The sequence below is a fragment of the Onychostoma macrolepis genome, chromosome 05, assembly GCF_012432095.1.
Source record: "Onychostoma macrolepis isolate SWU-2019 chromosome 05, ASM1243209v1, whole genome shotgun sequence".
Lineage (NCBI taxonomy): Eukaryota > Metazoa > Chordata > Actinopteri > Cypriniformes > Cyprinidae > Onychostoma > Onychostoma macrolepis.
This window is the reverse complement of record NC_081159.1, coordinates 44640653-44653719: the sequence shown is the minus strand read 5'-3', so window position 1 is coordinate 44653719 and position 13067 is coordinate 44640653. Positions and strand designations below refer to the sequence as shown.

General features: G+C 38.5%; 3 protein-coding genes across 3 annotated transcripts; all 3 read left to right on the top strand.

Moving 5' to 3' along the window:
- The first annotated feature begins 434 nt into the window (after positions 1-434).
- Positions 435-3933, top strand: LOC131540828 (uncharacterized). The gene is made up of 3 exons (XM_058776086.1): positions 435-1537; positions 2305-2360; positions 2844-3933. Exons 1-3 carry the CDS (start codon positions 435-437, stop codon positions 3488-3490), a joined length of 1806 nt encoding a protein of 601 aa, XP_058632069.1. The 3' UTR covers positions 3491-3933.
- Positions 3934-5673: 1740 nt separating this feature from the next.
- LOC131540826 (uncharacterized) lies at positions 5674-12498 on the top strand. The gene is made up of 4 exons (XM_058776084.1): positions 5674-5745; positions 7482-9950; positions 11109-11161; positions 12083-12498. The coding sequence occupies exons 2-4, from the start codon at positions 9712-9714 to the stop codon at positions 12496-12498; spliced, it is 708 nt and encodes a 235-aa protein (XP_058632067.1). The 5' UTR covers positions 5674-5745; positions 7482-9711.
- On the top strand, positions 7500-8153 carry LOC131540827 (single-pass membrane and coiled-coil domain-containing protein 3-like). The gene has a single exon (XM_058776085.1). It carries the CDS (start codon positions 7500-7502, stop codon positions 8151-8153), a length of 654 nt encoding a protein of 217 aa, XP_058632068.1.
- Positions 12499-13067: the final 569 nt, after the last annotated feature.

Sequence of the window (13067 nt, the reverse complement as noted above, 5' to 3'; positions counted from 1 at the left end):
ATGGAGGCTACGTGATGCTTCCCCATATCTCAGAAAACTGTGGACACAGTTTAGTCGCCTCATCATTCACAATGGGGTGTTATGCAGACACTTTCGCAACTCTTTTGGTGAAAATGCCTTGCAAGTGGTCATTCCTACATCGTTGATTCCTGAAATACTAAGTCATGTCCATGGACACCCATCAGTGGGTCATTATGGTCTGGCCAAAACGTTGGACAGAGCTATGCGGTCCTTTTACTGGCCTTATATGTCTTCAGACATTGCCAAACATTGTTCCCAATGTACGGCTTGCCAGTCACGGCGTTCTCCTGTGCCCCGACCACAGGCGCCTCTCATTCCTATCTCTCCTGACCGTCCATTTCAAATAACATGTTATGTATGACATAACAGAGTTGCCTATTTCAACGAAGGGTAACCGCTATGTACTCGTAATGATGGATCTGTACACCAAGTTTGTCAATCTCTATCCATTAAAAGATCAGACAGCTGACTCAGTGGCAGGTTGCATCTTTGACCACTACATTCCACAGCATGGTGTCCCTGAGGCCCTACACTCGGATCAGGGCAGACAATTTGAATCTGACCTCATAAAGCACCTTTGTAACTTGTTGTCAATCAAGAAGCTCCGTACGTCCCCTTATCATGCTCAGTGTGATGGAGCTGTTGAGCACTTTAATCGCAATCTAAAAGATGAACTTTCCAAACATCTTTTTGACTCTGGTACGGAGTGGGATGAGCACCTCCCGCAGGTTGCATTGGCTTATAACACCACTACGCACACTAGCACAGGACTGACACCATTCTTTCTGGCTCATGGCCGGGAAGCCCGCGTTCCCTTAGACACACTACTTCAGGACAATAATGCTTCCAGTTCAGCAACAGCGGGCACACCAGCAGCATATGCTAACACATTGCGCAAGAGACTGGCCTGTGCTTATCGTTCTGCAACTGCTTTTCGAGACAAGGCTCAAGACCAACAACGCCTGAACTATGATCGTCATTTGAAATACACTCCGTATAACAGTGGTGACTTGGTTTTAGTGGATGATCCTGCCCACCGCCACAACAAACTGTATCCACGTTGGGTGGGCCCATATGAGGTTTTGCAACCAATATGCCCCTTTGGTAGTTCCACCCCTGTTAATTTTGAAGTTCGGGATGTATCTAGACCTCATGCGAAAGCAAAGGTCATTCATTACAATCGCATGAAACCGTACATCACTGACCCGAGGAACACCCATACCCTTACCTCCCCTTCCTCCCCTGTCCAGCCGAACACTCTGAACACTTTGTCTGGACTCCTCCCACCCCACATTACACCTGTGCCACCGGGACTCCCCACACCTCAGGTTCCGTTAGGACCACCACCGTTGCCTCAGTTACATCCTCACCCCCAATTGCAACCACCTGGAATCCTACAATCTTCCAGCCCTATGGAAAATGTGCAGGGCCCGGACTCTGGACTGTTGCTTCCAACATTGGGCGCACCTGAAGCTGGACTGTCTACAGGTGTTTCTGAATCACCTGATACTCCAGTGTCCACTCGGAATGTGCTTCCCAGGACACGTCAATTGCCTTACCATTTGAGGGATTTTGCACTTTACTGATTTGCTAAACGTTCTCTGTGCTTGGTTCATTTTTTTTATATACAGGGTTAATACATGTAATCATAGGAATCTTGATTCAGAGTTTCTTGATATACTGATTCCTTATGGGCCAATGTGATTTATGTTGCATTATTGTTAATCGTGTTTTTGTAAGTTTTGGCCCTTTTGATACTGATTTTGTGTAATATATTGTTTTGAATGTTATAGAGGTATACATTTTCTTTCGTGCCATATAAGTATACGGGTTGTGTTATAGAAATGAGGACATTTCTTGTTGGGTAAGGGAGTATTATGTAGGGAGTAAAATTTAAGGTTAAATTGAATGTTCTATAACTTTAAATAATATTTAGAGGTAATATCGCGAGAACAGAGACCCGCGATTAGGATCGTGGAAGAGGAGGGTTTGAGCGCAGTGGAGAGAGAGAGAGGAGGAGAGAGGACGCGCACTGTGTAATCAGATGTGGCTAATCGTGATGTTCACTTCTTTATGTTTAATAAATCAAGTGTTATGATCTGCCGAGCTCCCTGTCGGTGTCCTCCTTGCAACAAAGCCAAGAACCCACGAGCCAGCGCGTGGTAAGAACTGTGAAGCTTGTACATATAAACTACACGCATTACATTTTCTTTGATTAGAAACGAACACCGTACTGCAGTGAATGCAATGTTTTCATACTGTGCCCTTTTCTGTGCTTTCCAGACCCTGCCATGTACCCTGCCCTCTTCATACAGGCTGTCATGATGTCATCTCAGAAGGTAGGCTCATCTTGCAAAAAGGTTTTTCAAATTTGCAGCAGCATATTGCTGACAGGCCAGAAAAAGGGATCAATGTCAGGTTATAATGTGATATGCCTGCATTTATTTGATCCAAAGTAGAGCAAAAACAGTAACATTTTTATATTTTTACTGTTTAGAATAACTTTTCTATTTGAATATATTGTAAAATGTAATTTATTCCTGTGATTTCAAAGCTGGACTTTTAGCATCATTACTCCAGTCACACGATCCTTTAGAAATCCTTCTAATATTCTCATTTGCTGCTCAAAACACATTTATTATTATCATGTTGACAACATCAGAGTAGATTTTTTTTCTTCTTTGATGAATAGAAAGTTTAGAAGAACAGCATTTATCTAAAACATATCTTTTGCAACATTATAAATGTATATCATCACTTTTGATCAGTTTGAAGCATCTTCTATATTTCTATAATTTATTCCAAAAAAAACTACTCTGGAGGCCCCTCAGGACAGACATGGACAGGAAGACAGGACGGGGACCTCCAGAGCGGAACAGACAGAACGAGCCAAGGCAGAGCTGGAAGCTCTGGAGGCCACGGCAGGTGGTCTTCGTGGCCGTGGCCCCCTCCCTCGGCCCGGCCACTACAGCCGGAACCTTTCTACCCCCCCCAAAAAAAATTCCATGGGGCAGCTAGGGGGTATCAGGAGCACTCCGGGGCCAAACAGACAGGACAGGACAGCCCACCAGGGCTCAACACACAGAACAAGACAGCCCACAGGAACAGGAAGCCCTCCTGGGCTAGCTTGGAAGCTGAGGCTTCTTCTGGGCATGACAAGGAGTCAGGGGCCCTCACAGGATTTCAAAAAATTTCCACGCCCCGGCTCTTAATGCTTTGTGTTTCCTTCTTAAGCATCAGAAAATGTTTTCATCTTTTTGTAATAGCTGTGTATGAGTCCCTCAGTTGTCCTCAGTGTGAAAAGATGGATCTCAAAATCATACAGTCACTGCTGGAAAGAGCTCACATATGCAGAAGATGCTGGAAAACAAAGACTGTGCAGGAGCTTGAGGATTTTTCTGAAGAACAGCAGGCAGTTGAACTGCTCAAGACAAAAAAGGGACTGATGAACAACTATCACAAAACATAAAAACAGATGTGGATCACTCAGGAAACAACACAGTATTAAGATTCAAGGGTATGTAAACTTTTGAACAGGGTCATTTTTATAAATTCAGTTGTCATTTTGTCTTGAGTATAAACTTCTGTTATGTGAAATAGTTTATTCAGGACAGTACTAAATACAAAATAACATGCAATTTTCATGATCCCTCGTATTTTGTTAAAATTCTGAACATTTTGCATATTTTGCAAGTGGTATGTAAACTTATGAGCACCATTGTATATGTGTATAAACACACACACACACACACTAAATATATAATTACTATAAATTGTGTTCTTCTTACTGTTTCCATTATTTGGACACATTTTGATGCTTTACTGTGGAAATTGTCATGGCAATAAAGCCAATTTGAACTGAATTGAATTAACTGAGCTCCAATCTTCACCACCCTTGCGTGACCATATTTAATATTCATTTATAATCTGTTTTTGTTCACAAAATAAATGAATGACATTTTCCTGCTTTGTATTTAATGTTTGAATGTGTTAAGCATGAACACATTGCCTGATTAAGGTTCTGCAGACCAAGAACCGGTTTGAAAGGTCTGATCCCCTATAGTTTCCTGTAATGTGTTACTAAAGGTTCTGAAAACATTCAGTAAATGTGATGGAAGTACCTAAATAGGACCAAAACAACAACAACAAAAAAACATTGTAGGTTTGTCCTGCAAACGTTGAATGTAGTGTAGAGACCAATAGGGAACGTCCTATAGTAATGGTCCCCTTAACGTTCCCAAAACGTCCTGAATGTTCTGTGAAGGTCCTCCAAATAACGTCCCCCAACCCTTTAAAGAATTCGACATCGTGACTGACTCAGAACATTCTGGGGACGTTACAGACAACTTCCTTGACACCACCGGGGACGTTCTGAGGACGTTATGGGAACGTAAAATTTCTAGCGGGGTCACTGCAAAGCTGAAAACTGTGTTCTTCCTTGTGGTGTCTTCATCCATCCCGATGCTTCACACTTTGGTGCCAGTCCAGATGGAAAAGTGGACCCAAATGAAAAACCTCCCTATGGCCTGGTAGAAGTGCCCTAATGTGAAAGCCATTGAATAGGCATAGGCATCACAAATTGTGTTTGTTGGGGGGCCAAGCGAAAAAAATAAAAATAATAAAAATACACACCTACTACTGGTATCTCCAGGGTCTGCTGATGGTCACTGGCATGTAGCATGGGGATTCTCTTATGAAATAGGCTAAGGGTGACTATGCAACTTCTCTAAAAGGCACTACTTGCTCTTGTTTGCGTAGCAAGTTTAGGAGTTGTCTGATGTTACTGAGTGTTAAGAAAATGTGGTTGATGTTGCTGGGTAATAAAGAGGAGGAGGATGTTACAGCAGGTATGTAGATGAGGAGGATGTTGGAGTTGAGGATCTTTGTTTCCAAAGCCTCATGAAGAGCACCTACTTACAGAGAATAAAGTCATAAAACATATTAATAGTTTGCGCTAAACATGTTGTGAAGGAATTTTAATATTAATTATTTTTAAATATTAAGTATTCATCATGAAGCTTACGCTGGTGCAGTACCTGAGAGAAAACGGATTCACAGTAAATTATACCATTTTCAGCTGTAAGAACTTAATTAAATTTTTTAAAGCTTGTTGTTTTGTAGAACAAAACAGTTATATGTGATATGAAAATAGTAAGCCCTGTAGATAGAGAGTAAGTGTTATTTAAGAAAAATCTATTTTCAGAATGCCATTTTTTCTGTGGGGTAAAACTCGCCGGGGGGCATGGCTTAATTACTGTAGTTTCTCTGTTCTGAACATCAAATCCTTTTTGTTTCCAACATTATGACTTTATATTTAAAAATGATTATATTCTTTTTCATTTTAAGCTAAAACTGCCTGTACTCTGATTTTGCTGTAAATGTATAAAGCAAATTGCTTTGTCAGACGGGGGGGGGAATTTTAGCCCACCTCATAGTGTCTCATGTGGGTGTTGTCATTTGATCGTAAATGAAAATGTAAATCCAAATGAAATCATGTCAACTCATGGGAGCAGAAGAGGAAAGCTGCTTTTTGTTTCACTTACAGACTGGATCGTGCTGGTCAGGGAAATCTGACCAATCAGAGACGCTGCTCCTGGTGATGTTGAGCAACATCACATCACATCACCGCATCACGCTGGGAGACGCTTTCTGGATCATTCCAGCTCTGCAGTTCACCGAGGAGCCTCTCCTGTGTTTACCTGCTTGTGTGCCTCCTAAGAAGATGTAAGTTACTGCTGTATCTGACTCCTAGTTATGTGATGTGTGTACTGTTTATCCCACTGGTGTGTTTACTGTGCATTATTTAAGTGAGACTGCACAAATTCATTGACTCTGCTCTACACCTTATATTATGTATGCAGTCAATCTCATTCTCGAAATGTTCATTTATTCCTTATTGTAATATTCTCTTTTAAACAATTAATATGTGATAGAGTTATGGTGACTCAGCGCTGATTTCCTGAAACCCATCTAGTTCTAGTATTACAAGTCTGGCACTGAGAAGTAGATTAGAAATGTTTACTGGTGTCTGGCAGGTGTACATGTTGTGTTGAGACCGTCTCAGTTACGTATGTAACCTTGGCTCCCTGAAAAGGGAGCGAGACGCTGCCAAGCAGTCGCTATGGGACCACCTTCAGTGTGACGAATGTCTGAAGCCCTTATACCATCAAAACATTTATTGGCTAGTAGCGCCTAGCATGCTCCGAGAATACATCACGTATGCTCATATCAGCATGCTACTCGCAAAGACGAAGAAAGCGCTATCGTCTCGTTCCCTATTTAGGGGACATACAGTACGTAACCAAGACGTTACCTTTCATAGGTTCACTTCTATGCTGCGATAGCGGTCGCTATGGGAACGATATACCATAACGCCTTCACCTGAGGATAAACCAAGGAAAGCATCTGCTCACATCCAGACTGTAGAACTTGATGAATGTACTTGGAAGTGCATTTCTCCTGTCCGCTTGGAGGGAGAGAACTGCACAATTCACCCATTAGGTCTAGGTGTGTGTACATGTCTATACTGCACTTCGGTAATGTCACTAATATAGGAATATTATATTAGATTTACTAATATATTAGAATACTTAATTAGATTTGTGTACTTCGAGTATGACTTTAGTCGGATTAAGGTTATCAAAAATCTCTGTTTACACGGTAGATTCTTAATCAGAGTATTGTCTTAATCGTGTTAAAATTAGAATATTGTTGTCCATGTAAATGTACTGATTATCAGTATGCTGGATTAAAAGAACTACAAAGACGAAAATGTTCCATAAAGAGATGGTGTATCATTTACAAATGAGAGGTAACATAAAACCAAAATCAATCAATCAGGGGAGATTGCAAAAAGAAGAAGGGGGTGGGGGGGAACTGAACCAGGCAACAGGACTTGAGCGGAGCTATATCAAAGAAAAGAATAAAACAATACCCCACTCTATCAAACCAAAACATACAAACAGCATCCGCTCCTAATCTGCTAGCAGCAGGTGAGTGCTAAATGGAAGTCACGTGACGTGCTTCCCTACACTGCTACCCCAGCAATCACAAATCGTGAAGATCTTGGCAGTTAGCCAAAAAATACTCAAAGTATCAAAATAACACAAAAACAAACAATATGAAAACTCTGAAACTAGGTAATTCAGAGCAGGAGAAATATAAAAAACTAAGGAGCAACTGAGGAGTCATAAATCAAATATGCACAACTGGCCAATAAAATGGTGTGATGGTGTAAGGTTTCAGGTCACGCCAAATGTGTTCCCATAGCGACCGCTTCGCAGCGTTGAAGAGAACCTATAAGAGAACGATTATTTATGCTGTATTACTTATCTCACACACACACGTAAACAAACTCACACATACAATATACTGTACTTTAACTTGCACAAGTCTGTCATGTGAATCAGTGTTTGTGTAATTCCAGTTTTCTCATGTAATTGTTTCTGTCTTATTTCAAGACCCTAGCATAAAGGAAAATGTCTTGGAGTGATATATTCTACCCTGAAAATCCTGAAAAAAGGGAGAAGATTATCCGCAGAAGTCAAGAGCTTATTGATCTGATGAAAGACAACTTCGAAGCCACCAACAGTCTCATTGAGATTGTAAATAAGCACCTGCATTCATCCTTCAGCCCGATCACCCTGGACGAGAAAGCCACTCTCCAGGAGAACTGTGACGTGATGATTGAACGTGTGAAGCAGATCCAAGCAAAAGTCGAGGAGGCTGACGAGGAGCTGAAGAAGAAGCTGGACCCTGCCTTGTATGAGAAACTACAACATATGTCTCTCAAAGACTTAAAATATGTTTCAGCTGCTGTTAAATCTGCTATTTCATCAGTTTGCCAGCTTCCAGCCTTAGCTTTAGTGATGCATCTAAAGAAAATTATGACAATTCTGATAGGCATAACATGCACATGTGCTATATATTCAGTAGGAATATTTGCCGCCGTTTTATTTGGGTTGGCAGTTAATGCGATTTTTTCAGCAATTGTAGGGCATATTGAGCAAGGTAAACTCAACACGGCCCTGGAAGAGTACGAGAAGGCTTTGGCAGAATTCAGGCCAGCATCTAAAGAATACCAGAAGGCCATAAACGAAATCGGGTTTATGCTTGAATTCTTGAAGGAGTGAATTCGCTTCAACTTTCATCTGACCTAAAACTTTAGCAAGCAATAGGTTGCTCTTTTATCTATATTAATCTTTCCAGTTACAGAATACTAGTTTCTTTCAGTCTGACGAAAATATTTGCTGTAATTGAAAATTGCATGTAAATAACTTTGATTTATGCATTACACTTAAAAACATGCAGAAATACGTGGAATGAAGATGGATGACATTATTTGACTTGAAAAATTCTCAGAATCTGTTGGAAATAAATCACAATCCCATGCTTTCAAACATTGTTTTGTTTATTAAAGAAGAACATTTAGAGTGTGTCACAACCACATGATTTCTCATCTTCAGTTCTGGAAATGTAGAAATTAAATCTGAAGCTCCAATCTCGAGAAAAAAGTGCGCTGGTGCCTCGGGGACTACTTCACTCAGAGAAGCTGTCAATCATGACATCACACTCTCCTTTTTATAGCATCAAATACCTAACTAAAACATATCCTTGACTATTCTGATTCTGATTTCAGAGGAATTTAAAAAATATATATTTATATTAGGTGGCCTTAACTACTATGTACTTACATTTAAATTAATCATTTGGTACAATGCACTTATTGTGTACATACATGTTCTTACATTGTACTTATATTTGTAAAAATACCTATATGTAATTACATCTGTAATTAATTTCTGTAATTACATTTATAATTACACTGTTGACCCATCCCTTACACCTTAACCCACCCTTAAACCTACCCAGACCACCAAACCTGTCCCTAACCTCCCCGTATCCCCCTCAATAGCAGCAAAAGTGTTTTGCAATACATCCAAAAATAAATACAATGTACTTATCGTGTTCATACTGTAAGTAGATAGTAGCTAAGGCCACCTAATATAAACTGTGACCAAAAATCTTTTTTTAGACGTCTACAAAGGCATAGACACAGTGGAGCACGCTTTCATTTTCTGCAAGGCAGAGAACCATCTGCTATTAAAACTTTGTCACTTCTATAGTTTGTATTGTCTGTGTCTTTTTTGACAGACCAGGTCTATCATTTTGACAGAAGTATTCATCATGAAGCTTACGCTGGTGCAGTACCTGAGAGAAAACGTATTCACAGTAAATTATCAAATGCTCAGCTGTAAGAATTTTATTTTATTTTTTAAAGCTTGTTGTTTTGTAGAACAAAACAGTTACATATGATATGAAAATAGTAAGCCCTGTAGATAGAGAGTAAGTGTTATTTAAGAAAAATCTATTTTCAGAATGCCATTTTTTCTGTGGGGTAAAACTCGCCGGGGGGCATGGCTTAATTACTGTAGTGTCTCTGTTCTGAACATCAAATCCTTTGTTTTTACATCAAATATATTCAAACCAGTTGGTTGAGTAAAAACATTATGACTTTATATTTAAAAATGATTATATTATTTTTCATTTTAAGCTAAAACTGCCTGTACTCTGATTTTGCTGTAAATGTATAAAGCAAATTGCTTTGTCAGACGGGGGGGAATTTTAGCCCACCTCATAGTGTCTCATGTGGGTGTTGTCATTTGATCGTAAATGAAAATGTAAATCCAAATGAAATCATGTCAACTTATGGGAGCAGAAGACGAAAGCTGCTTTTTGTTTCACTTACAGACTGGATCGTGCTGGTCAGGGAAATCTGACCAATCAGAGACGCTGCTCCTGGTGATGTTGAGCAACATCACATCACCTCACCGCATCACGCTGGGAGACGCTTTCTGGATCATTCCAGCTCTGCAGTTCACCGAGGAGCCTCTCCTGTGTTTACCTGCTTGTGTGCCTCCTGAGAAGATGTAAGTTACTGCTGTATCTGACTCTTAGTTATGTGATGTGTGTACTGTTTATTCCACTGGTGTGTTTACTGTGCATTATTTAAGCGAGACTGCACAAATTCATTGACTCAGCTTTATAACTTATGTGTGCAGTCAATCTCATTCTCGAAGTGTTCATTTATTTCCTTATTGTAATATTCTCTTTTAAACTATTAATATGTGACTGAGTTATGATGACACAGCACTGATTTCCCGAAACCCATTAACAACCGGCATCTATTTCTAGTAGCCTATTACAAGTCTGGCACTGAGTAGATTAGAAATGTTTACTGGCGTCTGGCAGGTGTACATGTTGCTGAGACCCATTATTTAAGCAGTAAATCACTGTATAAATAACAATTTTAGCATCTTAGGTATATTACAGATAAATTATGAATATTTAGCACTGAAAGATATGTTAAACTTAATAAATATTAATATTTTAGTGCATTACGGAATTTTACCGTAAAAAATACGGTAGCAACATTTTAGGTTTTATGGTTTTAACTTACATTTACAGTTAAATACCATTATTTCATGAACTGATATAATGTTAATATACCAATCTATTGAAGTTCTGAAATCTGTTTTGTAACTTTACAAGACACTGATAACCACCAAATGCAGAAGGTGATGAGAAAGTCACATGATGAACCAAAGCCCATCACAAGCAGCTTTTAAATATTAACATATATAGAAGGTGCACAGTGTCATTCACACAAACACTATTCACAATACATGAAACTGAAATAATGCAATAAACATTCATTTAACAACATTAGATGTAACATACAACCCTAATGTACAAAACTGATAAGAAAAAACTAAGAAGAAACAGTTATTTCAACAAAAAAAAACATCCAATTTGAAATGTAACGCTGGGAATGTCAATTTAGTTTTTCACCTTATATAATAGGGGAATTTACCGTTAACCATTTAACAGGTTTTTACTGTAGCATTTTTACAGTCTTTTACCGTTAAATTCACTGTCATTTTTTACAGTGTACAGCACATTTTGTTCTCATAACAAACACTATATAATACATTTACAGGCACAAGTGTATGTCACTTGAATAATTGTTTGTGCAATTCCAGCTTTTTTAAATAACTGTTACATAACTGTTTCTGTCTTATTTCAAGACCCTCATATAAAAGGAAGATGTCTTGGAGTGATACCGTCGAAGTGATGACTGGCAAGTATGCATATTGTGTTGAAGTGTATTATTTGTTATGAATTATTTATCTTTTTCAGAATGTTAATTATTCTTGGTCCGGGTGGGTGGGGTATAGTGGGAATCCCAAACTAAAACCAAAGTAATATACTGAATAATATAAAAGCTGAGGAAAAAAGCAAAGTGGTGTTATACAGTCTTGCTCAAACAACAAAATTATCAAGAATAAACCTTCAAAAAATAATGAATTCATTAAGAATATCTTCTTAAAGTGGTAGCTAATACATATGGCAAGCCGTTTTGACTTTTATTCATTCTCAGAATATGACTTCTTGATATCAACAATTCAGTTTTCACTAGTTAAAATGTTCATTCTTGATATCAGGAATTACATTTCTACTAGTAAAAAATATTATTCTTGATATCAACAATTGTATTTTCACTAGTTAAATGTCACCATAGGCTGCCATTCAAAATCAATTGTTGATATCAAGAATTAATTTCTTACTAGTAACAATTTAATTCTTGATATCAGAAATACAATTCTTACTAGTAAAAATGTCTATTCTTGATATCAACAATTTAATTCTTGATATCAACAATTTAATTCTTGATATCAACAATTAGCATTTTAACTAGTGAAAATTGAATTGTTGATATCAAGAATTAATTTCCTGCGAATGAATAAAAGTCAAAACAGCTTGCCTATTGCCATTACCATGATATAAATTCTTGATATCAAGAATAATATTTTTTACTAGTAGAAATGTAATTGCTGATATCAAGAATTAGCATTTTAACTAGTGAAAATGTAATTTTTGATATCAAGAAGTCATATCCTGAGAATGAATAAAAGTCAAAACGGCTTGCCATAAATACAGACTATTTTTACAAACACAAACAAATTGTGTTGATGGGCTTTTCTTTCCTCTTGACCAACAGCAAAAGCCTCCGGGATATGGTCTTTTATCACCACAGACAAGAATGAACAACTGATAAGATCTACTCAGACGCTCCATCACTATGTGAACAGATACTTCACAATCACCAACACACTGCTGAACATAATCAATACTCACTTTGGAGAAAGCTACTCCAGTGTCTCTGCAGATGAAAGCAAAAGTATTAAAGACAACTGTACCATAGTAAGAGATGCTATGAGCATGATTCTTGAAGTTTCTAAAAGAAAGGAAAAGCAAATCCTTAAGATCATTGATCCTGGTGTTTATGATAAGATTGCCTTCGCTGGGGTGTCACTGAAAGACAAGGCTGCAGTGATAAGAGACTTCCATGCAGACAAACTGGGAGTCTTTGGAAATATCTTTCTTCCACTGCCGCTATTCAGCTGGCAAAAGTGACTTAGAGAATGTAATGCCTCCAACCGAGGAGCACGATCTGCCTATTCTGTCCTTAAAACTGGGAGATCTAGTGAAGAGCAGCAAAAGCATCACTAAGCTTCTGTGTGAACAAGAGAGCCGGCAAACAAACCTCAGTGAAGCCACACAGTTAGTGGAGGACGCCATCTCTGTTCTGAAGCCACCCTGCGATGCCTACAATCACATTGCTGGAGAAGTCGAAGCCTATGTCAAAATCATATCTGAAAATATCTAGAGCAGAATCTTTTCTCAGAGAGGATAGTATTTATCAGGGTTTGTGAATTGCACGGTGTTCCTCATCATTAATATTTTATGCCTTCTATGCATCCAAAAAATGTGAGGCTACTTTATTATAGAGCGCAGATCTATCAGGATTCAAATGTTATCTCGCGCTTGTTTAGTAGAAGCACATGGACTGAATTGTGTGCTGTGCAAATTATTATTGATTTGTGTGCTGTGCAAATTAAATAAAGAGAAAGCTTTTCAGGGTATTTGATTGCTGTTATAACTCTAAAATTACAGCTCACTTTGTTCACCATTCAGTAATCACA

Excerpts from the sequence above, each read along its gene's own strand:
- LOC131540828 (XM_058776086.1), top strand. The coding sequence starts at position 435 with ATGGATCTGTACACCAAGTTTGTCAATCTCTATCCATTAAAAGATCAG. Across the intron at positions 1,538-2,304 it reads GAATCACCTGATACTCCAGT|ACCCTGCCATGTACCCTGCC; the intron begins GTCCACTCGGAA and ends TGTGCTTTCCAG. Across the intron at positions 2,361-2,843 it reads TCATGATGTCATCTCAGAAG|GCCCCTCAGGACAGACATGG; the intron begins GTAGGCTCATCT and ends ACTACTCTGGAG.
- LOC131540827 (XM_058776085.1), top strand. The coding sequence starts at position 7,500 with ATGTCTTGGAGTGATATATTCTACCCTGAAAATCCTGAAAAAAGGGAG.
- LOC131540826 (XM_058776084.1), top strand. The coding sequence starts at position 9,712 with ATGAAATCATGTCAACTTATGGGAGCAGAAGACGAAAGCTGCTTTTTG. Across the intron at positions 9,951-11,108 it reads TGTGTGCCTCCTGAGAAGAT|ACCCTCATATAAAAGGAAGA; the intron begins GTAAGTTACTGC and ends TCTTATTTCAAG. Across the intron at positions 11,162-12,082 it reads TACCGTCGAAGTGATGACTG|CAAAAGCCTCCGGGATATGG; the intron begins GCAAGTATGCAT and ends CTTGACCAACAG.